Source organism: Pseudonaja textilis, chromosome 1 (assembly GCF_049901715.1).
Source record: "Pseudonaja textilis isolate UNSWEBS1 chromosome 1, rPseTex1.2, whole genome shotgun sequence".
Classification (NCBI taxonomy): domain Eukaryota; kingdom Metazoa; phylum Chordata; class Lepidosauria; order Squamata; family Elapidae; genus Pseudonaja; species Pseudonaja textilis.
Genome location: NC_141990.1, coordinates 194,200,356 through 194,228,243, shown reverse-complemented (window position 1 = coordinate 194,228,243; position 27,888 = coordinate 194,200,356). Strand labels below are relative to the sequence as shown.

Here is a 27,888-nt window from a genome sequence, read left to right as displayed (position 1 = left end):
ATAGCACCCTACAGTCCAAGAGGCCCTCGCGGGGCTGTCGTTTCATTTAAGACACACAGCAGCCCCGGTGTTTTATCAGTATCACAAAGCTAGACGGTTCTAGGAAAGATTTCAGGGGGTTGAATTTATTTATTTATGTTATTTATTCGATTTGATTTGTCAATCGCTTACAAAATAATAGGTAAACAGTAAGAATACAGAAAACAGGTACGATTAAATGGGGACAATAAGACAGGCACGATGGTGCACTTAATGCACGCCCCTTACAGACCCCTTAGGAATGGGGTGAGATGAATAGTGGATAGTTTGGGGTCAAAGGAGTAGGGGTTTGAGGATGTAACTACAGAGTCAGGCATTGCATTCCAGGCATTGGCCACTCTTGCTGGAGTCGTACTTTCTGCAATCAAGTTTGAAGTGGTTTACATTGAGGTTGTAATCTGTTATGTGCTCTTGTATTGTTGCTGTTGAAGCTGAAGTAGTCATTGACTACTTCAATGTGGCATGTTGTTTTTCATTTCACTTTAGGAGGGGTGTTCTTGTTTTGCTGCAAGCCCCCCACCTAATATTGTGATTCTAGAAGTTAAAACACTGACCTTTTTCATGTTTGAAAAGTTAAGTATGTGTCTACAGCATTACAGATTTTTACCAATAGGGTGGAATGTTACAAATGTGATTTAGGCCTAAATATCTGGTTTCAACTAAGAAGCAACACATGAAAATCTTGATTGACCCAATCCATGATGGGTGGCAGAGAAATCCGTATATACAAGCCCAACTGGTGATAGTCTTGGGCTAAGGAAGATCACAAATGTGAAATATTTGAGGAATAAATGGTAAAGAGCATAAATTAAGAAATAGGTTGGGAAAAATGGATGCTTCTGAGGCTAAGAAAAAGTGATAATGGAAATACCAGAAGTTATTTTTGTGGGAAATGGTGCAAGATTTGGATGAATACAAATTATGGCTCAGTGGTTAAGACCCTGGCCTTGTCAGCTTTCTAACCGATAGCCCAGGCTTGAGACATGAGCACCATGCAATGGGGGTAAGCTCCTGTCCTTGCTCCTGCTAACCTAGCAGTTTGAAAACATGCAGATGTGAGCAAATAAATAGGTGCTACTTCAGTGGAAAGATAACAGCGCTCCTTTATATTAATACATACCTTTAAGAGGAATAAATCAAAAAGGATCTTGAATTTGATTGTGATGTAAGAGACAATTAGCAGAAGATATGAGAGAAATAAGAGGTTTTGAATGTGAGAGTTGATCCCAACTTATAGCACTTGGGAAAAGTAATCTTGGATCTTACATGATTTCCCCAAACCTTCAAAGTGCTGCAAGACCAAATTCTAATCCAGGAGAAAATGATGGAACGGCATTAAGTAGGATAAAATTACGAGATTGGGGTCATTGCCTGATTTATTATTTAAACTGGCCACAAAGCACAAAGATTATTATGGGTAGCCTCTTTTTCTGCTGAGCTACTTTAATATTGCATTTTTAAAATTCTGCTTCATGAAGTAATTTAAAATGTAAGGTTTTATTCAACTTCTTTCTCTAGGTTATTAAACAATTATATTTAATTCTTGGAGAAGAATGGACTATGGTTATCTTTTCTACACTAATATAAAATATTGAAATTACGATTTTCCTATGTTTTTCATTTTTCTTTTGCAAATGTATGCGTATGTGTGTACAGTATATATCCTTTCCTGCTAATGTCTTCTTGTGGTGAAAAGCTTGTTCTTTCTCTGTCTTTGACAGAGACTATATTCCTACTCCATCATACTTCTAAAACGTATCATGAGGATGTCTGCTTATATTTCACACGAGATGCAAGCTGAAATTGATTTGGTTCCATAGAAGTCTATGGTGTATAATTTTTAGCAGATCTTGCCTAAAATCCACCTGTCTATAAATCTTCATTAGCTTTTTTTTCCAGAAGAAAGTCCATATTTCAGAAAATTTCTTTCTATATTTTATTAACATTTGGCAAGGATTGCCAAAGTGTTCCCCCCAAAATTTGAAAGTCTACATTCTGAAGTATTAATATACAAATATTCATCTGGATATATAAAATATAACTACTCATATAATAAAGTATTTTACTCTGTACTGTATTTTCTCTTGCTTTTATACTAATCACAGTTTCAACAAGACTGAATATTTATAGTAGAAGACCTTAGGAATCAAAGTGCGCTTGAGAAATAAATGCATAAAAAAATCTTTCAAAATGGAAAGCATCTCAGCTGTGAAGGGACATAATGATAAATACAGATAGTTTTCTAAAGCCATATTTGAGGCCAGAATTTCTGTGCTAAACAAGGAGATTAAATGAATCCTGCCCAATTTTATGAACACGTTTCCGCTGTTAAGTGAATCACACGGTCATTAAGTCAATCTGGCTTCTCCCACTGTTTTTGCTAGAAGTCCCTGGGACATTGCAAACAAATATGGCAGTTGCCAAGTGTCCACATTTTAATCACATGACCATGAAGATACTGTAATAGTTGTAGAAGATCAGGTTGTAAGTCACTTTTTTCAGTGACATTTGTAACTTCAATCAGTCACTAAACAAATGGTTATAATCTGTATTTCTGGAGAGATGATGAGCCTCCTGCAGTTTTGAAAAAAAAAACCAGTGAGACCTCAGTTGAAGAAAATATTGAAATGCTATTCAGGTAATTATTTAATATTGCCCTTTGGAGGCAAGTTGGAGTATGTAACAATCTCTCAGCAGAAGGCATTTCTTGATGGTATAATTTAGTTAGATTCAGTAGGCTGCAGAACTGATTATTATAGTACTGAAGCAGCCTTTGGTACTCTGAGAGACGACTTTCACTGGGAAATGCACGAAGTAGGAACATAAATTTTGTTCTTTGGGTCTCAGCATCTTTTAGTATCAACGAGAATAATATTGTCCTGGATTATATATGGACTAGGTTTAGGTCCTCTTGCTTTTGCAGTCTTCAGATTTTGGCTCCATATTATAGTTACAAGTTTGTTTTTTAAGATCCTTGTGGAATAATAGAGAAAAATTACCAGGCTGTTTGTTTTGAAGTGTCATCAATATTCAGATAATAGTCTGCTCTACTATTTCTCATTTCTATCTGCTCAACAGAGACTGCAGAACTTGCTCCTATATATGGTTTATGATGAATGAGGGAGAACAAGCTGAAACAATCTACATGACAGAAATACTCTTAAGATGAAGATTTAAGATTTATAAACATGGAAAAGAACATGTACTATTAAAGTGTATAGTTATTAATAAGGGAAATTATGAGGATTTGTTTAGCACTTGCTTGGGCTTCACTATTACAATAAAATAAACCACAATGTTTTATCTTCAATGCTTCATAGCAAATAAGGAAAGAAAATACTAGATATTGATTAGATATCAGGTTGAAAATATGAAGGAGTATGTTTCTGTCTAAATAATTAATTCAACTAGTTACTCTCTGATGCTCTAAGTAGATACAATGTAATAGGATTTATAGATAAATGTAGATAAGGGAGAAAAAAAGGAAAAATATATTATCTCTTTTGAGAGACAGCCCCCCACCCCAAATAAAAACATTTCAAATAGGAAATGGTTGTAAAAGTATATAATAGAGAATATAGAGAGCATATTTGTAAATATGATTTGTAGAAAGTTTGTATTTAATTATATTGACTTATAAAATAAAATCAGGTTAAATGTTTTACTAGTCTTACATTAGAAGCACTGGTATAATACATGTTAGTATATAGATAGTCCTCTAGTTATAACCAATCATTCAGCATCCATTCAAAATTATTATGGTGTTGAACTAGGGAACTTATGACTGGTTTGGGAAGCTGCAGCTGTTGCAGCATATTTAATTATCTGTAAACAACCTGAGCAATTAAGGTAGGAAAGAAAGGAGCTGAACAGGTACATAAATAGATCTCCCAAATTTGACCATGAAGGTATTTCTTAAGTTGTCATGCAGTTGAAAGAAATTTTTTTTCTAACTTTGCTTATATATTTTTATTTCCACAGAGCTTTCTAAACCTGTATCATTGGGCCCAGACACATGAAATTACTGTGTGAAGTCACATGTATTACCAAGACCTGTTGAGCCTGAAAGGGCTTTTGGAGTTATGCCCAGGGGGGTTTCTCTTGTGGCCCTGATAGAGAACCTGAGGCAGGGTTGGTGGTTGCTTACAGCTTTCAGAGATGTTGCCCCACAAGTCACTAGATGTGGCCACAACGACAGCCATCTGCCTATCCCAGGTCATCCAGAATCGGACAATCGGACAATATCACACACTAGATCTGGTGTTCATGTCAGAGCAGTGTCTATGTGATTTGCAGTTGGGAGAGTCCCCTTGTGATGGTTGTATCACACCCTGATTACTGTGAGATTTTCTGGTACTGCAGAGCAGCTGAACCCTTTAGACTGGTCCACCACTGGTGACTGTTGGACCCAGAGTGGTTTCAGAGGGAGCTGTGGGTTATTCTTGTTGGTCTGCTGCATGGTTCTTCAAAGGCCTTGGTTGCCACTTGAAATAAAGGGGCATTGGATTGGATCACACCTATGTGATAATCTGGAGTCACAGGTCCATATACAGCTTGCCAGTGTTGAATATGGTTCAAAGGATCATTAAAAAATTTGCAGTTAAACTAATTTTTAATACCATAGACAGAGAAATTATAAAGGGATAATATTCCACTGTATTTAATTGAATAGTTATAATGAAACATCTATAATCTGTTGCAACTTGGTATTTGAAGGAGGAGCTATTTCTTAAAAATGGTTTCACACTTATAAAACATAAAAACATCTCTGCTGGACCTAGGAATGTAACATAGCCTTCTGTTTCACATTAGCCGGCTCACCCAGCATACCAACTGGTAAACCACAATAGGTTTGTAAATTAAACCACATTGTGGCTTGGCAAATACGTGAAATGGCCAAGTAGAACACCAGTTGCTTTTAAAAAGTAATATAACATTTATGTCACAATGGTCTTATTGGAGCTACTGACATACTGTTTTTATAATTTGATATTGCGTGTAAAATTATGAACAGCATCCATACATAATTCACAGTGAGTTGTCTAATCATCCTGTTGAATCATCCAAACAAATAGATACTTGAATGCGGAGATGTGAACTTCTAACCTGAGAATACATTTTTGAGAGATACGATGACTTTTCACACTTGCTGTTTCTTTAGTTCTATGTTTGAACGTTGGTGATGCCAATTCTTTCCATAAACCTGTTCGAGACATGTTAGCACTATCAAAATACGGAGTTCCAGTGGAGGCATGGTGAACCAAACATGTTTCAAGGGGCGGGCTGATGGGGGTTTGCAGGGGTTCGGGAGAGACCCTAGCTAAAATTCTGTGCAGTTCTGGGAACCCCCAAATCCCATTCCTGGCTGGCCCCACCCACCCCTCCTCTCCCCTTCCAGGAGTCCCATGCAGCTTGTTTTGGATGCAGGTAAGTGCAGGGCATGCGCAGAGGCTCAGGGAGGGCAAAAAAACAGGCCTTCTGGAAGTTTGGGAGGGCTTCCAGAGAGCCTCCGGAGTCTGGAAAGGCCATTTTCGCCCTCCCGGATGCGTGAGGAAAGCCTCTGGAGCCCAGGGACAGAAAAAAGCCCCTCTCTGTCATGGTGCAGGAGACCAACTAGGCCAGGGGTAATCCAACCTTGGCAACTTTAAGACTTGTGGACTTCAACTCCCAGAATTCCTCAGCCAGCAACTGGCTGAGGAATTCTGGGAGTTGAAGTCCACAAGTCTTAAAGTTGCCAAGGTTGGACACCCCGGAACTAGGCCATGCCCACCGTGGCCACGCCCACCCAGCAACCAGGCAGAAAACTCTTTGCTAAAATTTTTGAAGCACACCCCTGCATGTTTCCCTAGAGAGCGGAGTTGAAGATCATAGAAAAAAACAGAAGAACCAGTGAGTAAAGCAGTTGTTCGGAGCTTCTTTGGACAAGGAAAGGACAGGAAATCACCAACATGTATTCCAGATGCCTGTTCCTCTGGAGCAGATGACAGGATAGCTGTCTCCCATGGGTCTGAATGCCAGGAGTGGAAAGGACTAATCAAGCTCACAAGCTCAAATGTGGCAGAACCTTATAAAGGATATGACATTCACGAACCTCACATCTAATCACTTTCAGAAATTGGTCATCTAACTATTTTAAAGTTATTACAGATCTTTGGAATGATAAATTTGAAAAGCCACCTCGTGAATCTTATTTCTGAACAAACAAAAAGATGTAAGAACCCAAGAATTTCAAATAAATGGCAAAAAGCTAAGTAAGATTTTGAACCAAGAAAGATATAAACAAATTAAGGATTCAGACAAATTTGTAATATTGAAACTTTTAGTGTAAGATTTTGGAATTAACTATATAAACAGCTTTTTGTGGTAATCAAAATTATTTTGCCTACTGTAAATCATAACAGATTAGAAACTTAATGATATAAATCAGACACTAATGGATTAAAGATTCTAGGCAAAAAGAAAAAACTGCTTTTGGTTTTGATTAGAATTGAGATTTACAAAATATTAAACTCTATAACATTGGAAATATAAAATGAGATCTTTGAAGAATGAGTTCAGAAATTGGTAGCCATGATATCAACAATATCAGTAGCAATATCTGCTTCTGTAAATATACAATTTCAAAAGGAAGTTAATGAAGGAATGACAGATGTAAAACAAATCTTGCTTGATGCAGAAATAGAATAAAAAAATACTGGATTTTAAAAAAATGTAGATTACAGAAAAGACTTTTAAAATGGAAGTACCAGTGACAGGCCAAGAGAATGACCCCAATAAGGACTCTGCAACGGATATACATAGGAACCTGGCTTAAGTTTTAAAAATTAAAAGGGAAATACAAATGATAAATGAAAAGAATGACTTGAATTATTTTTTTTATTAAATTTGCTGTGATAAATTCTCAAAGGCAGCTATGCAATGGGACAAAGAATCTATATACTGTTAAAATTCTTGCGTCTGTAACCTTTAACTGGATGAAATGGTGCATAATAGGGCAAAATATTTTCAGTCAAGGTATCTCAAATGGACTAACTTATGGAATTCTGGGACCTATATCTATGAAGGGAATCAAATTTGGGAAAGTTGTGACTGCTTCAGCACTGCCAGGCTGCTGCTAGTTCAGGACCCACACCATATGGCTGGGGTCATGTGATTCTCATTTTCAATGTTCCCAGACCTAGCCATTTGCACAATCCCACAACCCCGGCCCAGGAAGGAAGTATCTCTGAAAAACTGACTCAATGGATCATGGTTTGTCTTGTTTGAGGAAAGAATTCTATGACAATATTTGAATGAATTAAAAGTGTAAGTTTTTGAGAAGTAAAAGGAAGGCATATAAAGTTGGTTAATTGATCAAGGTTAAAATAAGAGGTTTTTATCAAATTCTGGCAACTCTTTACAGGGTTTGTGCTGATTCCAGGATTAAAAAGTTGATACAGATTTGCTTACAGATAAGGGATGAGTTGAGGGAAAAATAAATATCTGTTGGAAAATTTATAGGGGTAAAGAGCTACGAAAGTTGATTATACATGGTTGAGATTGAAAGTCACTTCTTTGTATATTTGTTTTCTTTTTCCTTATTTCACTCTTTCCCTTTTTTACTTTTTCTTTGCATTTTTTACTCTCTCCCTTTCTGTGTCTGAGATTATCTTGCATTAGTTTTTATTACTATAATTTCTTCAGTAAAATTGTGTGGGTTTCTTTACTATACACATACATAGAAATACGTATATACAACTGCTGTATGTTTCACAAAAGTGGATAATCTCATTTAGTCACATGTTTTTAAACACATACATTTATTTTTATCATATACAAACTTAACAGTCATGTTACAGAAAACCACTTGGATAATGTATCTCTTTCATAGCATAAGGAAAGGCAGTCTGATTGATGTACAGCCCTGCTTTGTTCTTCCTGTCTGACTCATCAGCTTTATTTCACAAAATATCTCTGCGTCAGTCATTTGAAAGATAGCTCTGGACTGCTGAGAAAAGAAAGAAAGGAGCCAGCTCTGGGAAATTTACAGTGTTCCACTAAGTCAGAAATAATAAATAGACAATTTAGATCACAGGTTACCAGAATAGAATAACAAAACAACAGAGTTGGAAGCCTGCTTAACCAGGGGGCTCCTGTATCATTTCAGACAATTGATTGTCCAATCTCTTTTTGAAAACCTCCAGTGATGGAGCACCCACAGCTTTGGAGGGGAGTTCTTCCACGGATTAATCGTTCTAACTGCCAGGAAATGTCTCCTTGATTCTAGGTTGCTTCTCTCTTTGATTAGTTTCCACCCATTGCTTCTTAGAATCATAGAATAACAGAAGGTCATCTTGTCCAACCCCCTGCTTGAGCAGGAGAGTCTATTCCAAATATTAGCCTCTACCTAGGATTGAACTCCCAGCCTCTTGACTGTGTGGCGAGAGCTCCACCTCTAGGCCACTGGAGCTGTTGTGTTGCTTTCAGGTGCTTTGGCTGCCTTTGTGGCAGCCTCTGAGATATTTGAACACTGCTACCATGTCACCCCTAGTCATACCCAATTCCTGCAGCCCTTCTTCATATGTTTTAGTTTCCAGTCCTCTACAAATGGAGTCATCTATGCAGGAACAGAAAGTTGACCAGAGGGGGAGGGTAAAATCAATTTCATGATGGTCAAATGGTTACTTGACGTTTAACCTTAATGATTTAAACCATAGTTTACAGGTAGTTCTTGACATAACAATTGTGTGTTGTGACCAGAAAATTTTCATTAAGTGGCACAGTCATTATGTAAGGGATCACATGATTGCACCTGATTTTACCTTTTTATCCACAGTGGTTAAGCAACATGCTGCAGTTGTTAAGCAAGACCTCACATGATCATGATTTTTGACATTCTTTGCTGGCTTCCCTATTGACTGCTCATCAGAAACCAGCTAGGAAGGTCACAAATAGTAATCACATGACCCAGGACAGTGCAACACTCATAAATACATGCCAAGTGCTAGGTGCCTGAATAGCACTCAAGTACCGTGAGACTACTGCACTGAATTTAAGTGCAAGAACCATAAGTCACTTTTTTTCAATGCCACTGTAGCTTCAAATGGTTGCTAAATGAATAGTCATACAGGCAGTCAAGGACTACCTGTAAGTTAATCACACCAGCTGGTTCATATAACATGCATTGATAAAATGTAGACTAGTCTGTAGATATTAGGGTTTGTAAAAATCAATCTCAGTCAAAATAGCAATAGTACTTAGACTTATATACCGCTTCACAGTGCTTTACAGCCCTGTCTAAACTTTACAGAGTCAGCATATTGCCCAGTGGTGTGATTCATTTTTTTTTTACTACCGGTTCTGTGGGTGTGGTTTGGTGGGCGTGGCAGGGGAAGGATACTGTAAAATCTCCAGTCAGAGGTGGTATTTGCCGGTCCTCCGAACTACTCAAAATTTCCGCTACCGGTTCTCCAGAACTGGTCAGAACCTACTGAATGCCACCTCTGATATTGCCCCCAACAATCTAGGTCCTCATTTTACCCACCTTGGAAGGATGGAAGGCTGAGTCAACCTTGAGCCTGGTGAGATTAGTACTGCCAAATTGCAGTCAGCCAGCAATCAGCAGAAGTAGCCTGCAGTACTGCACTCTAATCACTGCACCACTGTGGCTCATATTTGACTTTCTTTTACTTATTCATTTTATAACACAGAATTTATGTGAAAACAATTTAAAGAATCAGTTTACATATCAACATACTAAAAATGTAATAAGCATTCCATTTTTAAAAAAGTGTGCTATTTACATATTAAAAAATAATGCCAAAGGACTCCAAAGAGTAATAATAATATTACGGTACTGATAATGTTTTGACCTTATTTTAGGTCCAGCCTTGGGTCAAAACCATTTCAGTAAAAAATAACAACATAATTTTCCAGTGTCTTAAATGCACAGTACATTCATAATAAAAACTCCCATCACCATTACTAAACATATTCTTCAGGATAAAACACACATACTCTCTGTTTTTTTAAAAAAAACATTTAAAATTTGCATTATCAAAAACCATATTTGCAGCACAGAAAATCTTTGAGACCTACTGTATTAAACCTTATTTAGATATTTGGAAAAAAGCAACTCCCTTAATAAGTCCTCAACATTTGGGATCATTAGATATGTTGTAATTTGGAAAATACATGGTATGTATTCTGGTTGCTTTAAAGGGCAAAATGGCTGTTCACCAAGAGATGCCATTGGACAATACAAAAATCAAATCGATGAAAAATCTGAAAAGTACCAAAGAAAAAAAATCTAGTGGCCATACATATTGTATTCTTAGCCAGCAACAAATCCTCTTACCACCACCTTCATTCATCTGTACTCAACATGGCTCTCCTCAATCCATCAACCTCTAGTCTAAAGGGCAAAACATTTCATAGGAAACTGTCTCATTTAACTTCATGGGACTTCTAAACAAAATACCTAATATTGCACCATGGTTAAGAATACAGCTGTCAGTGCTGGGTACTTTATTAATAAATCATGAATACTTTTCTATCCCAAGTTTTCTTTCTTTTAAAACTGAAATCTGTTTCTTTATCTGGTAATATTTAAGGTGCAAATACTCTAAAGGTACTGTATATCTTAAACTTGCAGTAAAATCCTGACTGGGAGGGACAAAACTGGCTGAACTATACTCCTCAGCAGAGATTGAGAAGAAGGTTTGTTCTAACATCTTGAATTACTTTAAGATCAGAAGGGATACTTGAAATGGATTTCTTGAAAGGTCATTCAGACCAATCCCCAAATCTCATTACAGCAAAATTGCACCAGATATTATTTTCATGTCATGCTTAATTGGTGCATTCCTACATGCCCAGATGGTTCCTTGTCATTCAATCTCCTCTACTGCTGTTCAGCTCCCTGTCTAGTTCCAAAACAGTCCAACTTTTAAAAGCACATATGCTCTCACCTTAAAACTTTCACACCACTGTAGTAGTTTTATTAGAACCATCCAAACAAATTTAGAAGAAAACAGACCAAACTTCCTTTTTAAAAAAAAAAAAAGTTTTCCAGAACAGTTTTCTTCATAATTTCGAATTATTAGAATGCATTGGCAGGATTGCCACGTTGCCTTTCTTTTTGCTTGTATGTTACATTCTTAAAAGTTGATGTGGACCCTCTGTAGAGGGGATTTGTTCCCTAGAAAAGAAAAACACTATATGTAACAGAATATTTCACACCTGATTTTGTGGGCTAATTAAACAAACGTAACATATCAACTGATTTGGGGGTGGGTGGGTTTATAATTCTTTTATAATTTGCTGAATGAGTGTGGCTTTTTAAAAAAGCCTTTCACAGTCTTCAAAATCCTCAATATTGATTTAAAATTACCATATTAAAACCAAACAGTAATATGGACGTAGCTAGACCATATCTATTCCTGTGATTCCATTACAATAATTAAACAGCAAACTCTTAATCCGAGCCTCTTCACACTAAAAACTGTATGCAATGAAGAGCAAAGTGGGTGCTTGAACTTCCCAGGCAAACTTGTTTTCACACATTTGCCTGGGAAGCAACAGGTATGGGGTGATGGGAATCAGCTACTAAGCATTACAGGGCTGCACAAACAAGCAAAGCTCCATCTGCAGGATGCAGGCAGTACACAAAATCGCACACACCCTCCAGTTCGTGGAAAAACCTCTCTCCACGGAACCGGTCCCTCATGCCCAAAACATTGGGGGCTGCTGGTCTAGATAACAGATTTCCTGAAGTTCGATGAGCAACCAGTCCAAGTTACCTGGCTACAAACATAAAAGCCCAGTCCATACCTGGCCAGTTGTCTGGGGTCTGCATAGCAAACCACTGGCTGGCAAAATGTCAGGAAATCTGTTGTCTAGACCACAATCACTAAACCCTATAATCCAAGGGTCTTCAAGCTTGGCAAGTTTAAGACTTGTGGTCTTCAACTCCCAGAATTCCTGAGCTAACATGACTGAAGGAGGAATTCTGGGAGTTGAAGTCCACAAGTTTTAAAGTTGTCAAGTTTGAAGACCCCTGCTGTAATCCAACCTGCCCAGTAGTGGAGTTCAATTTTTTTTTTTACTACCGGTTCTGTGGGCGTGGCTTGGTGGCGTGGTAGAGGAAGGATACTGTGTCATCTTCATTCCCACCCAACTCCAGGGGAAGGATGCTGTAAAATCCCCATTCTCTCCCCCACTCCACTAACCTGCTTTCCAGCTCTGTTCTCCTGTACAGGGCAACAAAAAAGACCTCGCCAATCAGCTGGGACTCGGGAGGCAGAGAATAGATGGGGGAGGGGCCAGTTAGAGGTGGTATTCTGAACGACTCAAAATTTCTGCTACCAGTTCTCCAGAACTGGTCAGAACCTGCTGAATACCACCTCTGAACCTGCCCCAAAGGACTGGAAACATAGGCTACCAATGGAGCAGCACTTAAAAAGGAGAAAAAATGGCCTTGGGCTCCTGGAGGATGTTTAATCTCAGCCCCTTCTGCTATGCACCTGGAGATGTGGGAAATGTATTCTCATGTGTGGTTGGGGCCTTTGTTGGCAAAGACCACATACACTTATACTAAACATTTTCCAAAACAAATAACTTTTTACAGTACCTGTTTATCCAAAATAAATGCTCATTTTATAGAAAAAAATCTATGTCAGAGGTGGTATTCAGCATTAGCATTGCTGACTTTTGCCATGTAATGTGGCAGTTTTATCACAGTATTGCAAGTCATCATACATGTCTGTGAAGTGTGAGTCAGATATAATAGCAAAAAAATTGAGGATTTAATTTCTTAGGGATAATTTCAATGCATTCTTGCATCTGTCCAGCTGGAGGCATTATATCACCTGGGACTCTTAGACTTGGCAAAAAGATTGATCGAATGTGGGAGATCAGATTCTAGGTTTATAATATCATGCATGGTATAAAATGGACAGAGATATTTTTCATCCTTTGTCATAACAATACAGTAGGCAGTGATTACAGCAGATAGGAAGGAGACAAAGGAAATTCTTCTTTGCATAGCACATAAGCAAAATTTAGATTTATTTTGGTACTAAACTTTGGCCACTATTCTGATTGACTGTAAAAGATGATAGAAATCCAGGTCTTATCAATGGCTACTGGATATTAAGGGCTCCGCTGTGTGGCAACACTAAAGCTGCTATTCAGCATGGACCTGAGAGAAAATTCTGCTGGCTTAAAAAAGAATGAACTGTGCTTGCAACCCCTGGTTACCCATTGTTGGCCACAAAACACAACAGAGGTTCTGCACACACAAAAATTCAGGGGTAAGAGAGAAGTGGGGCAGATAATTCTTTCTTTGATTCCAGTCCTGTTGCAATAAAGGAGTCATTGCCCCCTCTTCCCGTCCCTTCTGTCTTCTGCTACCAACTTCCCAGCTGGACAAGTCCATTTCTAAGGGAAGTCAGTCTGTCTGTCTTTCTCTCTCTTCCCCCTAGCATTGACATTAAGGTTAGGGTTAAGGTTGGGGTTAGTGTTTATTGAAGTCCACCTCAAAAACCAATATTAAATTAGGGTTAGACTTCCTGATGTGACAGCCAAAAGCCAACATTAAGGTTAGAGTTAGGGTTGGCATTGGCATTCGTGTTAGGAATAGAGTTAGGGTTAGGTTTACAGTTAGCATTAGGTTTAGGATTAGGTTAGGCCTAGGCATTAATCTCAGTGTTGGCATTGGTGTTAGGATTTTAATTAAGATTAGGGTTTGGGTTAGAGGCAGGTTTTGTATTGGCGCTATAGTTTGGGTTGGCACAAGGGTAAAAGTTAGCATTGGTATTAGGGCTGGGCTAGGACTATTATTGCTGTTAGGGTTACTGTTAGCTTTAGCATTGGCTTTAGGGTTAGGGTTGGCTTTAGGGTTAGAGTTAAGGTGTGGTTAGTGTTAGGATTAGAGTGAGGGTAAGGGTTAGCGTTGGCATTAGGTTTAGAGTTGGGATTAGCGTTAGGGTTAGGTTTTGACTTCCGTGATGTCACAGCCCAAAAAGCAACATTAAGGTTTGGATCAGAGTTAGTGTTCAGGTTAGTGTTGGTCTTAAGGTTTGGATTACTATAAGGTGAGTTGGGTTGAGTGAGAGAGCCATCTTTATGCCTAAATGGGTCTATGACACACAGTCTCCTAGGCCAGCATTTTCACCACTACACCAAACTGGCTCTACTATGGTTACAGAAGCAATTTTTTTATCTTGCAACTGTTTACAACAATGTTGCCCTGAATCTTTTTCTTTTTAACATACCGTTTGCCATTTGGCCTTTGACCTCTCTGCTTCAAATTTAGCAACTTCTTTACGGTCTTCAAATGAAATAAACAATTTCCACATGGAAAGTAAGACAATCCCAGTGACGACTACTGCAGTAGAAACACCCAACATAATCGTTGTAATATTTGGAGGTTGTGGATAATCTGTAGAAAGAAAGCGTCAAAAGTGAAACTTGTTAAATAAATAAATAGCTACTAATATTGGGGGGAAAAAAGGAAGAAACCTGCAGTATAGGTAAATGTTACTAATGATCAGAATCCTGGAAATGTTGGAAGGCAAAAATTGGAAAGTGTCAGATTAGAAAAAGTTGCTGTGAACTTTTCAGTTTTGTATAGGCTTTATTTAAAGATGGCTCAAATCACAATGTGTTCCTCTGTACACACACAGCATTGGCATGTATGATAGCTGCCTCGTTCATGTAGGGAGGGATGAACTATATGTAAACCACTTAAAAAGTAAGTGTTAGCCTTTGGGAGATCTAGAACAAATGAAACATTGAACAAACAATACCTTAACATTGGCTAGCATGTTCTTAGCATGTTCGTTATTTTGCGTATTTATGAATGGCCACACAAAAAGACCTGCTTTAGGAGGCAAGCTGCCTCTTACACTTACACTTTTATTAAAATATTTTGGCTTAGAATTTAGGAACCCTAAGCAGAAAGTTATTGTAGAATGGAATTTGCTCATCATTCTTGAACTTTATGCACTAAAACCCTCTTAACAGTATTAAATGAAACATAGGGACAGATATTTAATATTCTGTAGTAGAAAAACTTTCAGGAAAGGCATACAGGTAATCCTCAACTTACAAACCTTTCATTTAGTGATTGTTCAAAGTTACAACAGCACTGAAAAAAGTGACTAATGATCCCTTTTCACACTTTTGACTGTTGCAACATCCCCATGGTCATTTGATCAAAACTGAGATGCCTAGCAACTGGCTCATATTTATGACTGTTGCCATGTCCCAGGGTCATGAGATCACCTTTTGTGACTTGCTGACAAGCAAAGTCCATGGGGAAGTTCACTTTACAGCTGTGTTAGCAACTTAACAACTGCTGTGATTCAGTGAACAATTGTGGCAAGAAAGGTCATAAAAGGGCCAACATTCACTTAACAACTGCCTCGCCGCAGCCACAGACAACTTGCTACAGCACAATTCAACAATTCAATGTAATTATCTAAAAATAATTAAAATTTTATTTTAATTTTTGTCATTCACATTTTATTTTGTCCCTCCTTTGGCATCCTTTCTTTAATGATTGCATTCCACCATTTCTTCAATATTAGTGTACTGTAGGTAACTTTGGCGAAAGTTATATCCTCTTATATCCTGCAGCGAGTTGTCCCGCAGCAAGTTGGCTGTGGTGAGTTGTCACAGATCCCTTCCAGAAAGCCCTTTTTAGAAATGGATATATTTATTTATTTAGTTTTATTTATTTAGTTTACTTTGTCAAGCATGTATGAGAAAACAAGTATAACTATGAACATAACATATAAATATACAAGTATAAACTGGTATAAGCTTATACATAATAAAAGAGTACGAATAAGGGGGAACAGTAGGACAGGGACGGTAGGCACGCTGGTGCGCTTATGCACGCCCCCTTACAGACCTCTTAGGAATGGAGTGAGGTCCACGGTAGACAGTTTAAGGTTAAAGTTTTGGGATAAAATAAAATATATGTTATATTTAAATATATTTAAAAGGTTAAAGTTTGAGGATGTAACAACAAATAAAATATATGTTAGTAAGCTAAGGAATGTCGGTGTACATAAAATATATGTACACCGACATTCCTTAGTCTACTAAGACTAAATGTCTCTTACCTTTTTGCTTTATGTTGTGAATGATGACATTTCCCTGTTCATTAGCTGTCATCAGAAATGTGATAACAGATTCATTTTTCCCGTGTAACACACAACGAACCCATTTATCTTCCGTAATATCTGAGGATGAGGAAAAACCCATTTTACAGTTCAGAGAGAAACATATCAGGCAGGTATTCCGAAGATCAAACCATTTCTAACATCAGGTTGCTTTTAACAGGCACCAAGAAACAAAGCTGGAAATATACTAAAGGGTTTGCAAATAATTGTTCTACTGTTTGAGCAGGGCGGTTTTCTTTTTCTTTTTTTGGTTACTCTTTGCACTGATCAGATGAGAAGGTCTAGATGTTGCCAATCTGTGTTGACCATTACGTTGGTCAAGTATGGGAAATTTATTGAATTGGACATGCTTCTAAGGCAGCTGCAAAAGCTTTCAGGGAAATATAACACAGGTAGCCCTTGATTTACAACAGTTCATTTAGTGACCATTCAAAGTTACAACGCCATTGAAAAAAATGACTTCTGGCCATTGTTTACACTTAATGACCAATGCAGCATCCCCTTGGTCATACGATCAAAATGCACATGGTTAGCAAGTGCCCTGGGCCATGTGATCACCTTAGGTGACCTTCTGACAAGAAATTCAATGGGTAAGCTAGATTCACTTAACTTTTTACTAACTTAACAACTTAACAAATGTGGCAAGAAAGGTCATGAAATGGGATAAAACTAATTTAACAAATGTCTCAGGTAGCTACAGAAATTTTGAGCTCAATTATGGTCGTAAATCGAGGACTAGCTGTAATCTTCATTAGAGTAAACATGTTCTCTCTATCTTTTTGCTGCTAGTACATCAGAGGTGGTATTCAGCAGGTTCTGACCAGTTCTGGAGAACCGGTAGTGGAAATTTTGAGTAGTTCAGAGAACCGGCAAATACCACTTCTGACTGAAGATTTTACAGTATCCTTCCCCTGCTACGCCCACCAAGCCACTCCCACAAAACCGGTAGTAAGAAAATTTGAATCCCACCACGGTAGTACATGATGTTTAAGTGTACAGGGTTGTCCATTATGAAAATACTTTTCAGGAGGAATGCCATATTTATTGCTGTCAGAATGCTGATAATTAGCATCATGTACACATGCCTAATAACTAAAAAGAAATCGTGATAGGAATAAAGCATGCACTTCAAGGTAACACAGATAAAAGTAATGTAAGGTATTCCCAGTTTGGTAATCAATGCTTTCACCTAAATTTCATCAGACACAGTCCTTTTAATGTTTATTCAAGCGGCTTAAAAAAGGTGGAATATGCATGAGGGAGCAGACAACATAAATAAGAATGGAATCTGAAAATGTAGACCCCTAGGCCAATACTACCAGAGACTCTCATGTCTCATCAATATAACTCAAAATAATAATAACAAAGTTTCTGTGAAATCTATAGCCATGTTAGAAAAAGGATTCTACGGGGAGCCATTCTAAATAAAGTGATTTGTAAGTTTCACATTGCACCATAGCTTATCTGTATTTTTAAAATATTTGGCATTGTTCTCATTGTCTACCTACATTACATATTTTTTTCAGAAGAAGTTTTCGCCAAAGTTATCAACAGTTCAGACATTTTCTCAAAGTTTAAAACCAGCAGGATGTGTTTTTGAAAAAGTGAGTGGAAAATAGTTGTTTCCCCCCTCCTTTAAAAAAAAAAAGAAAAATAGGTATTTCCCTAGGGAAAGGGACTTTTTAAAAGCTATTCTAAAGACACACACACAAATACACACCCCAGTTTTCTGGAAGAAGTAGCTTCATTGCTTTAGCAATGTCATGCTATCTTTTGTTTGATAACGGATAACAGATAACAGATAATCAGAGTTGGAAGGGACCTTGTAGGTCATCTAGTCCAACCTCCCCACCCAAGCGGGAGACCATACACCATTTCTGACAAATGGCAGTCCAATCTCTTCTTGAAAGTCTCAAGTGATGGCGCTCCCACAACTTCCGAGGGCAAACCATTCCATTGGTTGATTGTTCTCACTGACAGAAAGTTTCTCCTTGTTTCCAGGTTAAATCTCTCCTTGTTCAGTTTCCATCCATTATTCCTTGTCTGGCCTACAGGCGCTTTAGAAAATAGCTTGACCCCTTCCTCCCTGTGGCAGCCCCTCAAATATTGGAATACTGCTATCATGTCTCCCCTGGTCCTTCTCTTCACTAGACTAGCCAAGCCCAGTTCCTGCAATCGTTTGTTGTATGTTTTAGCCTCCGGTCCTCTAATCATCCTGGTTGCTCTTCTCTGTACTATTTCTAGAGTCTCAACATCTTTTTTTTATAATCTGGTGAACAAAACTGGATGCAGTATTCTAGGTGTGGTCTTACTAAGGCTTTATAGAGTGGGATTAGTACTTCCCTTGATCTTGATTGTATCCCTCTGTTAATACAATTTAGGATTGCATTAGCTTTTTTGGCTGCTGCTGGTCTCTTCACACTAGTTCTTTTGTTTATAAATTATGCTGATCCAGTTAAATAGTTTATACTATCCTATAATAGGTATATAATATGATATGGAGGTCATATAAACCATCAGAAGATTATTTTACACCAAGTGGTTTTCTTTTCTCCAAATATTCTCAGGCTCTAAAAACAATATTTTTGTCACACCCAACATATTTAAATACCAGCACAACAGAATGCGTATATATTTTGGGTTGTTTCCATTTTTGAAAGTATGCTTTGCTACACTCTTAGCAATTTGTGGCAATCAGTTTCAAGTTGCAGTTGGACTGATTTGGATGTTGCACATTATTGCATCTGTCTGAATTAAAAGTGAGCTCATGTCTGCAAAGTGTGGATATAGCGACTTTGATTGTCTTGCCTGTCACCAACCACTATAGTTACCTTCAGTATTCATTCTGGTTACTCATGACCTCACATTGCAGAGAAAAAGTTTTTCTTTTTTCCCCTCACCATTTAGATAATTTAGAGAATTATATTTCTTGATTGGCAGCTTAAGGTCATATTTCTCTGGGAATCTCCATTGACATCACTGGTATAAGAACAACTGGTGAATTTAAATTGTGTAATTTGAAATGCCCCTTAAATTGATCTCTCAAGAAAGTGGACAAACATCTAATTTGGAGGTATTGTATTATATACAATATAACAAAGATGTATATTATAAAACACATCTTTCCATATACAACTGTTTCAGGTATCATGGAACGCCATTTTTAAGAAGGCTGTCACTAGATAACTTAAAGCAATGGCGGAACATATCACTGGAATCTTTTTGTACACTATAAAACACAGTAGCCTCAGGATATTAAAGCAGTTCAGTGTGTTTGAATTAAGATTTACTGAATGGCTGGCTGCTATGGCTGCTGGCACCAGACTAGACTACTTAAAAAAAAAAAAAAGCATCTGTCGTGTGAATTGGAACCAAGAAGATCTTTCAATCTGTGTGGTCAGATAAATAGGGAGGCTTACCTCTTCCTATACAAGGCCGCAATGTCCATCTCCCCAGAGGGGAGGCTGACTTAGCTGAGGCTTCCCAGAAAGTCAGCAGAACATGGATAGATTGGAACTTTTTTATTACACAAGAAAGTGAAAGCAGCCGGCAGTTTCAGTCTATTAAGGCTACTTCCTACATTTACATCTTCCCTGAGTTCAAAATCTATACTCTCTTTTCATATTTCCCCTTGTGTAATAATGGCTCACTAGTTAATGTCCCTCCCTGCCTGGTTTAGCTCCTTTGCATTTCTATCCGGGAATCTCTTTCTAGAAATATAACACTAATGCCAAAGATAACTTCTGAGACGACTTTTAGGTGCCCCAGTTGAATAATCCAATGGGGTAGCTAGCCCTGATACTTTGGCTTGGTATTGTGTTTTTGAGGCAGATTTCTTTACTCCTCTAAATTCTTTTAAACAGACAAGCATTCCTTTGTAAATTCTTTCAAACTGCTGTTGTCCTGTATTCTTATTTCATTCTGTGCATCTTTTAATTTGTATTAATTTATTTTGTTCTTCTTCAACTTACAGTACTGGTTTTGACTTTTCCTTTGTGGGAGAGTTTCAACTGTTTAGATAGAAGGCTTGGAAATATATTTCAATAAACTCAGCAAAAGAACAAATAATGACAATTTGCTCTGTTTCCTTTTTCTTTCTCACTAATACCCAGTTGAATTCTGGTCAACCTGGCACGTTGAGAGGAAATATTTAATGTTTGAAATGTAGAAATAAAATCTGCCAGGAAAGACAGATTGAGAAGGGAGGAAGAGCAAGTCAGAGTAGATGTAATAACTTCTTTGTCATCTTTCATGTTGAAGTGAGTTTTCTGTGAACGTCTCCCTTTAGTATAATTCAGCTTTGCAACCAAGAATGTTCATGGCACAGAGATAGGGGAAAAAAACCAGGACCAAACTGATTATTAGGAAGTGTAGGGCAACTACCGTACTTCATTCATGCAAATGTATACTGAACACAGTTACTGATTCTTATTATCTTTTCAACTATTCAACTGCATTTAGTATGCAATCCATCCTTGGATATCTATTCCTCCTATGTTGTCTCAGGTGTGAAGGACACAATCTTATCTTACCTTACCTTATCTTATTTCTTATCTACACAGTTAATTTTAAAAAAATCCTCAGTTGTCAGTCTTGAGATCTTTTGTACACAGACTGAAGAGAATAGGCAGCCTTGTAGCCATTGCATCTTCACTTTCATTGTGATAAATGGCAAATAAATCACAGAACATCAACAGACAAGCAAATGCAACATCGCAGTCCTGAGCCTGAGTAGCTTTAGCTTAATGCTATTGAAAAATGTTCCACGAGGGACAATTGAAAATATATGTATAATCACATATCCTATGTATGCACCACACACACACACACACACACACACACACACACACACACACACACCATGCAAGCAGCAAGACCTAGTAAACTGATTGCTACAACTAACAATAGCCAAGCAATGAATTAAAGTACAGACCTTCATCGTGACTGATCACTGCGTCAACCAATTTACATTTTTCAGCGCAGTCTTCCTGATGCAGTAGATAACATTCCACACAGCTCCTGAGAAAAATGGTGCAATGATTTATCAATCTGCTTTGCATTAAGAATCAAAAGAGAATATATATACAGTCGCCATTTTTAAAGTGCCGTGTGAAAGTTCTGCAATACTGAATAAGTAATTCGCAGCATTTAGCATGTACCACACAGAAAAGGAAAGGGAAGAAAATTCTGGTGGTAAAAATAACCCTTACTCCTTTTCTCTCTCTGGATGCTCACCAAATTAAAAAAAAAAAGCTTCTCACGGGAACCAGAATTATTTCGGTTATCTTTGCTCATAACAGTGATGAGCAAGTTTTATGAGTGCAGAAACTGGACACTGGAGGGGAGTAGAGATTCTAAGAAGAAGAAGAAAAATGCAAGTCTTCCTTTGTGTTGATTAATTTGGATTTACCAAATGATATGAACTGTCATAACTTTGGAAATGTCAAAGGAAATTGTTGAAGAATGGAGCCCCAATTTAGTAACCACTGTGTCAAAAGTGTCAGTAACGATATCTGATTCAATGGGTAAATTCTGTCCAAAAGATGGTAATGAAGGAATGACAGATGTAGAGCTAATTTTGCTTGACAAGATGGACAAAGTACGGAAGGTGGACATATAAATAACAGACCAAGAAAACAATTTCGAAAAAAACATTTTATTGGATATATAAAAGAAATTGGCTGAAGTTTTGAAAATGAAAGCAAGAATACAAATGATAAACAAAGAGGGTGACCTGGAAAATGTTTTCTTATTGGATCTAGAAAGAGGCTTATTAAATCCTTGAAGAAGTCTGTATGATGGGATAAAGAAGAACTGAAAAGAAATAAAATTCTACAACAATATTTGAATGAACTAATGATTACGTTGGTTAAAAGTAAATGGAAAGAATGTAAAGTTGGTTTATTTGAAAAGGATACAGTAAGGCTTTCTCTGTTTGCAAAGTTTTGTCGATTCTCTACAGACATTTTACTGACGCCAGGATTCAAAAGTTGATGTTTTATGGATTTATTCTATAGATAAGGGATGGGATATGGGGTGAAGAAATACCTGTTAGTAATACCTTATAGATAGAGAATGGAGAGTTGCTGAATTTGCCTATACTATTAATTAAGTCACTTCTTTATATACAGTATTTCTTTTCTTTTTTTCTTCCACCTTTTCTTGTTTCGTACTATTGTTTTTTCTTTAATTTAGTTTGTATTAGCTTTTAATACTGAAGTCTAAATCTTTAATAGAAAATTATATACCAGTCACAGCTGTGTCAGTAAGTTATTGGTCAAGGAAGCATGCCAGACTTTATTTAGATTCAGTAGAAGAGGGAAAAGACTATTTTAAAAATGGAACAGCTTAAAATGATTTTAACCTTCTACAGCAAGGGTGTCAAACTCAAGACTGCGGGGTGCTTAGATCTGGACCACCCTGGAAACAGCAAAGGACTGGCTCACGTGGCCTCTGTCAGTCAAAATGGAGTTTGGGAAGGCCACAGGCGGCCCTGCTGAGCTCTGTTTTTGCTGACAGAGGATTGCAGGAGGCTGTTGCAGCTGAAAACAGAGCTCAGGAGCCTGTTTTTGCTGGCAGAGCGCTTGGGCGCCCCCGGCACAAATGACATCATGCTAACTATGCCCCCCCTGGCCACCCCCCCACCCCGCCAAGGTCAAACACAACCTTGATGTGGCCCTCAATTAAATCAAGTTTGACACCCCTGTTCTACAGTATGAGCTGGGGATGAGAAGAAGGCAATTTCATAAGAACACAACAGAAAAAAACCAATAACCACGGCACATTTGGCTTTGGTGCAGAGTAAAGAAGAAGTTTGATATCTTAGAAGTTAAAATTTATCTCTGTCTATCATCTATCTATCATCTATCTATTTATCTGTTTTATGGATTGGTGCACTACATGATTTTCAGATGTGTAAATCAGCTGAATCATTTGAACAGTAATCAAAATCCCTGAACTGATTCAACACTCGTACAGGCTGGTCAGGAAGTTTAATTAATAAGCAAACTGGGGCTGGAGCCAAGCCTGAGCTTTCTGGTTGAAAAAAATAAAAAGAACAGAAAATGGGCCAAAGTTTTTCTCCCACAGCCAATCCCAGCCATGACTAACAGTAGTATCAGCTGGAGGTCAAAGAGGGCAGCACAATCCTCTCACTTCTACAATGTTTCACTTGTATACCACCCTGAGTCGCTCCGTGAGGGAGATGGGAGGTTTCTAAATGTGATATATAAATAAATAAACTATCAGCAGCTGTACTAGCAAATGTGCCTCACAAACCTGGCTGATTGTAACCTTCCTGGAAAACATCCTGATGTCTGGCATTGCCATTATTTTGCAAACGAAGCTACAACATTGTAGTTGCATTGGCTGGTGTTTAACAATATGGTTGAGATGTAAAATGAGTAGTTGGAATTTGTCTGTGGCTTTGATTTAACAACTGCATTTATTTATAAAACAGCTGCCAGGCAACTTCCTCTCAGCTTGAACAGAAATAAATATCTGAAATTGTATCAGGAAATGTTCCCATGCTTCCGGATGTTTGAGGGGAAAAACAGCTTGGTTGTAGGTGGAGAATGTAAAGTTCAGATAGGTTTAAGAGGTCCAGCCTGATTTTTAATTATTCTGATTTTGGCAAATTGGAAATACAGTACAAACTTTCCTGCAAATGTATCCAGAGAATAAGAAAGCTGACGATGAATCAAGGAGGACCCAGGTTCAGTTTCTCACACTTCATTGAGGAAAAAGATCAAGGGAAATCAGTAATAACAATTAGATCATGGGTGTAACTAGCAAACAAATTGCTAACATAGAGAACATGAGTCAAAAAGAGGGCTGTGAAACTATTTATAAACTGTTTCAACTCCTAACCTCAAAACGACGCTACAGAGCACTACACACCAGAACAAGTAGACACAAGAATAGTTTTCTCCCAAATGCCATCACTCTGCTAAACAAATAATTCCCTCAAAACTGTCCAACTATTTGCAAAGTCTGCACTACTATTACTATTAATCTTCCCATCCTTCCTTTCATCCATCCTTTCCCACTTGTGACTGTATGACTGTAACTTTGTTGCTTATATCGTTACGATTTTTATTGACTGTTTCCTAGTATGATTTGATTGCTTATTGTACCCTATGACTATTTATTAAGTGTTGTACCTTATGATTCTTTAGTAACATATCTTTTCTTTTATGTACACTGAGAGCATATGCACCAAGACAAATTCCTTGTGTGTCTAATCATACTTGGCCAATAAAGAATTCTATTCTATTCTATTCTATTCTATTCTATTCTATTCTATTCTATTCTATTCTATTCTATTCAACTCTACTCTACTCTACTCTACTCTACTCTACTCTACTCTACTCTACTCTACTCTACTCTACTATACTATACTATACTTTACTCTATTACTAACCAGGGGTGGGATTCTATCAGTTCACACCTACTAGGGTGGGATTCTACCAGTTCGAACTGGTTGTTAACATTCTAAGCAGTTCGGAGAACCGGTTGTTAGAAGAAATTACTGGCCTAATCCTGTAAGGAAGGCAGGAAGGAAACATTCTGGTGTTGCTTACAGAAACTACCTCTCCATTAACCCTTATTACATTCTTGGCAGGACTAGACTTCCTGTCTCAGGAATGTCTCTGGAGTTTTTTTCCTCGCCTTTACTGGTACTTTGCTTGAGTGGAGTGACCATTCAAAATTACAATGGCACTGAAAAAAGTGACTTATGACCATTTTTCACACTTACGACTGTTGTAGCATCCCCACAGTCATGAGAGGCCAGAGGAAGAGATGCATGCCTCGATGTGAGTGATATTGAGTTGGCCACACCCAGCCAATAACACGACCACCAACCCATGTCCACCCAGTCACATGACCACCGAGACACACCCACCACCTAAGCCACGCCCACAGAACCCCTGTTACTAACCCTTTTCCTAGTTCAGAGCAACAATAAAATGAAGTTTTTAAAGAGCAACTGAAGGAAGAAAATACTGTAGAGCTGCTTAAAGAGGAAGGTTAAAATACCCTACACTGATGCCATCATCTTATAAAAGAGAAAAGACCTCTGGTGACACGGGACAAAGCAACAACTGAATGAGCCTTTCTGAAGTCTGCTTTGGGCCACAGACTATAGCAGATTGGCCCATATACCCCATTCATTTCACTGCCACTTGTCTCTTAGAGAGTGGCTTCTAATTTGGTCTAAGTTTTGAACTTCTTTTGCAGCCATTTGTCACCCCAACCTGCTTTGCAGGGTCCTCAGAATTAAGTGACTGGGCACCTGCCTATTGCTGGAGAAAGAGCAGGTAGGGAAGATCTCATGGAGGAAGATAAGTAGGAGGGGTTGGCAGGCTCCTCCTCTGACCTCAAGCACCTGGTCTTCTTGGGTTGCCTTTGTTTCTTATTAGAAAGTCTGCAAAGGGAGAGGAAGCCAATCCCAGTATGAGGAAAAAAAGCAAAAAAAACCCTGTTCTCCAGCCATATTTTTCAGGCTGAGAATTATACATGATTAGCGTATCAAAGCTGAAATTCAAAGAGTGGAAGATTAAAAATTACAGTTTAACAGCAATATTTGGAAGGTCTCTAGTACTTGCTGTACAATCAAGGCTTCAATGGGTATATATGGTCCTCGGGAGGTAGGTTGTAGTGCTTTATACCCCTTCTCATTTTCTGAAACAATACTTATGCATTACTGGACATTTGCACTACTGATAACCAACCTTATTGGAATTTGTCAAATTATAGATTACAGCATCCTTTCAGGGTGAAATCACCCTGACTGAAACAAAATAAATCTCGGCATAAAAAGATATAAATAAAAACAAATATACTAAATTTTCAGGTAAGAGAGCATGTAGAATAATGCAAGGAATACAAAATGTATTAGGATTTGATGGAATAGGAAAAATACAATTACCAATATAGACACTGAAGAGTATTCAGTTCCTCTGAAAACCTATTGTATATTCAGATATGTCTATGTATGTGTGTGGGGGGGGTGGGGAATAGGCTTTTCGAACCATACTCAAAGAAACAGCTTACCGTTTAGAGTTGCAAGGATCATCATATGTAGGGTATTTTTCACAGACATTGCCTGAAACCCCAGGATTTGTGCATACACATTTTCCACACACACATTTGCCTCTCCCACTGCAGATGACGCCATCATTAGAAATGCAACTCTCGGTATCCGTGGTACAGTTACAGTATTCACCTATCCAGCCAGGGTGGCAACTGCATTGACCACAGGCACAGTCCCCATTGCCTAAGAAAAAATATGGAAGTCAACCCTACTTCAATAATGCTTCTATTCATTGCCTTTCCTTCCTAATTCTTGCAAATTGCTAGCAATCCTCTGTAGAATGTTGTGTCAAGGCATTATTATATATAATTGGAAATAAATTTTCCAACTAGGAACATATTAAAGTTATCAGGTAGATAGGAAGGTAAGTAGATAAATAAAATAGATGATAGACAGACAGAAGATACATAGATGATAGATATATAGATTAGATGATAGATAGATGATAGATAGATAGATAGATAGATAGATAGATGATAGATAGATGATAGATAGATAAAGAGATAGAGATATAGACAGATAGAGAAATAGAGAAATACATGATAGAAAATAGAAGACATGATATAGATGATAGATAGATAGAAGATAGATAAAAGAGATGAGAGAGAAGAGAGAAGTAGATGTGATAGATACATAGACAGACAGACAGACACACAGATAGATAGATAGATCTCCTAAGATATTGAGTCACAGAATGAAAAGAACTCAGAGAACTCATCATGTTTCATTGCCTCACTGAAACAGTCTTTCACAATATTTTGCCTTCCAAACATCATTGGCTATTTTAGCAATTCTAGAGGGAATTATATTTCAGCCCATCTACCAACCTGCGGTACATCTGTCTTTGGTGCTAGCTAAGATCTTTTCCAAAGCTTACAGACCAACTCATATGACTGCTTATTCAGAATAATGAAATTGAGCACTCCAACCTTCAGAGAACTACAGATCTTCCAAAAGAAATCTGGACCAATGATTTTGTTTCTTGTGGTGTAGTTGTGTAACATTACCAGCAGAGTGCCATAAGAGTAATGGGTTTGAAAGTACTATGAGAAAAGAGGACATTAAGGTTCAATCCTTAATCCTCCATTCAGCTACCGTATCCAAATATATTTTGCAAATTCCTTAGCAGTGCACAAATTCATTTAATATTCTCTTCCCAATGACCTTTTATCCCTCCTGCATTTTAATTCCTCCCCTTGGAAAAGATTTGAATACAGTGTTCAATCACTGTAATGACAGTATATTCCTATCAATTCCACAGAAATATGGGTGTATTATTATTTTGTTGTAATGTGAGCTCCTATATCTGTTTATCCAGAAATGAGTTCTGCTAGTTTCTATGCAGTTTATTTACAGGCAGGTGAAGGGAGACTAAATTTAGAAAAGCTTCCTTAAGAATATAAATGAAACAATACTTCATGGTTTCTAATAGAAAAAAAAAACATTAACCCATTGTATATTAGAAGGTTTAGATATTTGACTGCTACACCTCATGCACAATAAAATAAGAACTCCTGATCCACCTGGAAATGTATAAAAGCAAAATGAAGAAGTATATTTCTTGAGTTTTTAAAAATTGTA

General features: G+C 37.7%; 1 protein-coding gene and 1 long non-coding RNA gene across 4 annotated transcripts in view; both read right to left on the bottom strand.

Annotated features, from left to right (window-relative positions):
• Positions 1 to 7,814: 7,814 nt before the first annotated feature.
• Positions 7,815 to 8,442, bottom strand: LOC148127980 (uncharacterized). Its single transcript, XR_015740768.1, has 2 exons — positions 8,362 to 8,442; positions 7,815 to 8,016 (listed from the first exon to the last, which is right to left on the bottom strand). It is a non-coding gene; the product is annotated as an uncharacterized LOC148127980 (long non-coding RNA).
• A 2,547-nt stretch (positions 8,443 to 10,989) lies between these two features.
• ITGB6 (integrin subunit beta 6) overlaps positions 10,990 to 27,888 on the bottom strand; it is an 88,375-nt gene continuing 71,476 nt past the window's right edge. For all 3 annotated transcript variants that reach the window (XM_087920102.1, XM_026697169.2, XM_087920103.1), the window contains 5 exons: positions 26,268 to 26,490; positions 21,145 to 21,230; positions 16,152 to 16,271; positions 14,295 to 14,461; positions 10,990 to 11,218 (listed from right to left, as the gene is read on the bottom strand). In XM_087920102.1, coding sequence (XP_087776228.1) covers positions 11,120 to 11,218; positions 14,295 to 14,461; positions 16,152 to 16,271; positions 21,145 to 21,230; positions 26,268 to 26,490 — 695 coding nt within the window. In that variant the 3' untranslated portion in view covers positions 10,990 to 11,119. The remainder of the gene's footprint in view (positions 11,219 to 14,294; positions 14,462 to 16,151; positions 16,272 to 21,144; positions 21,231 to 26,267; positions 26,491 to 27,888) is intronic.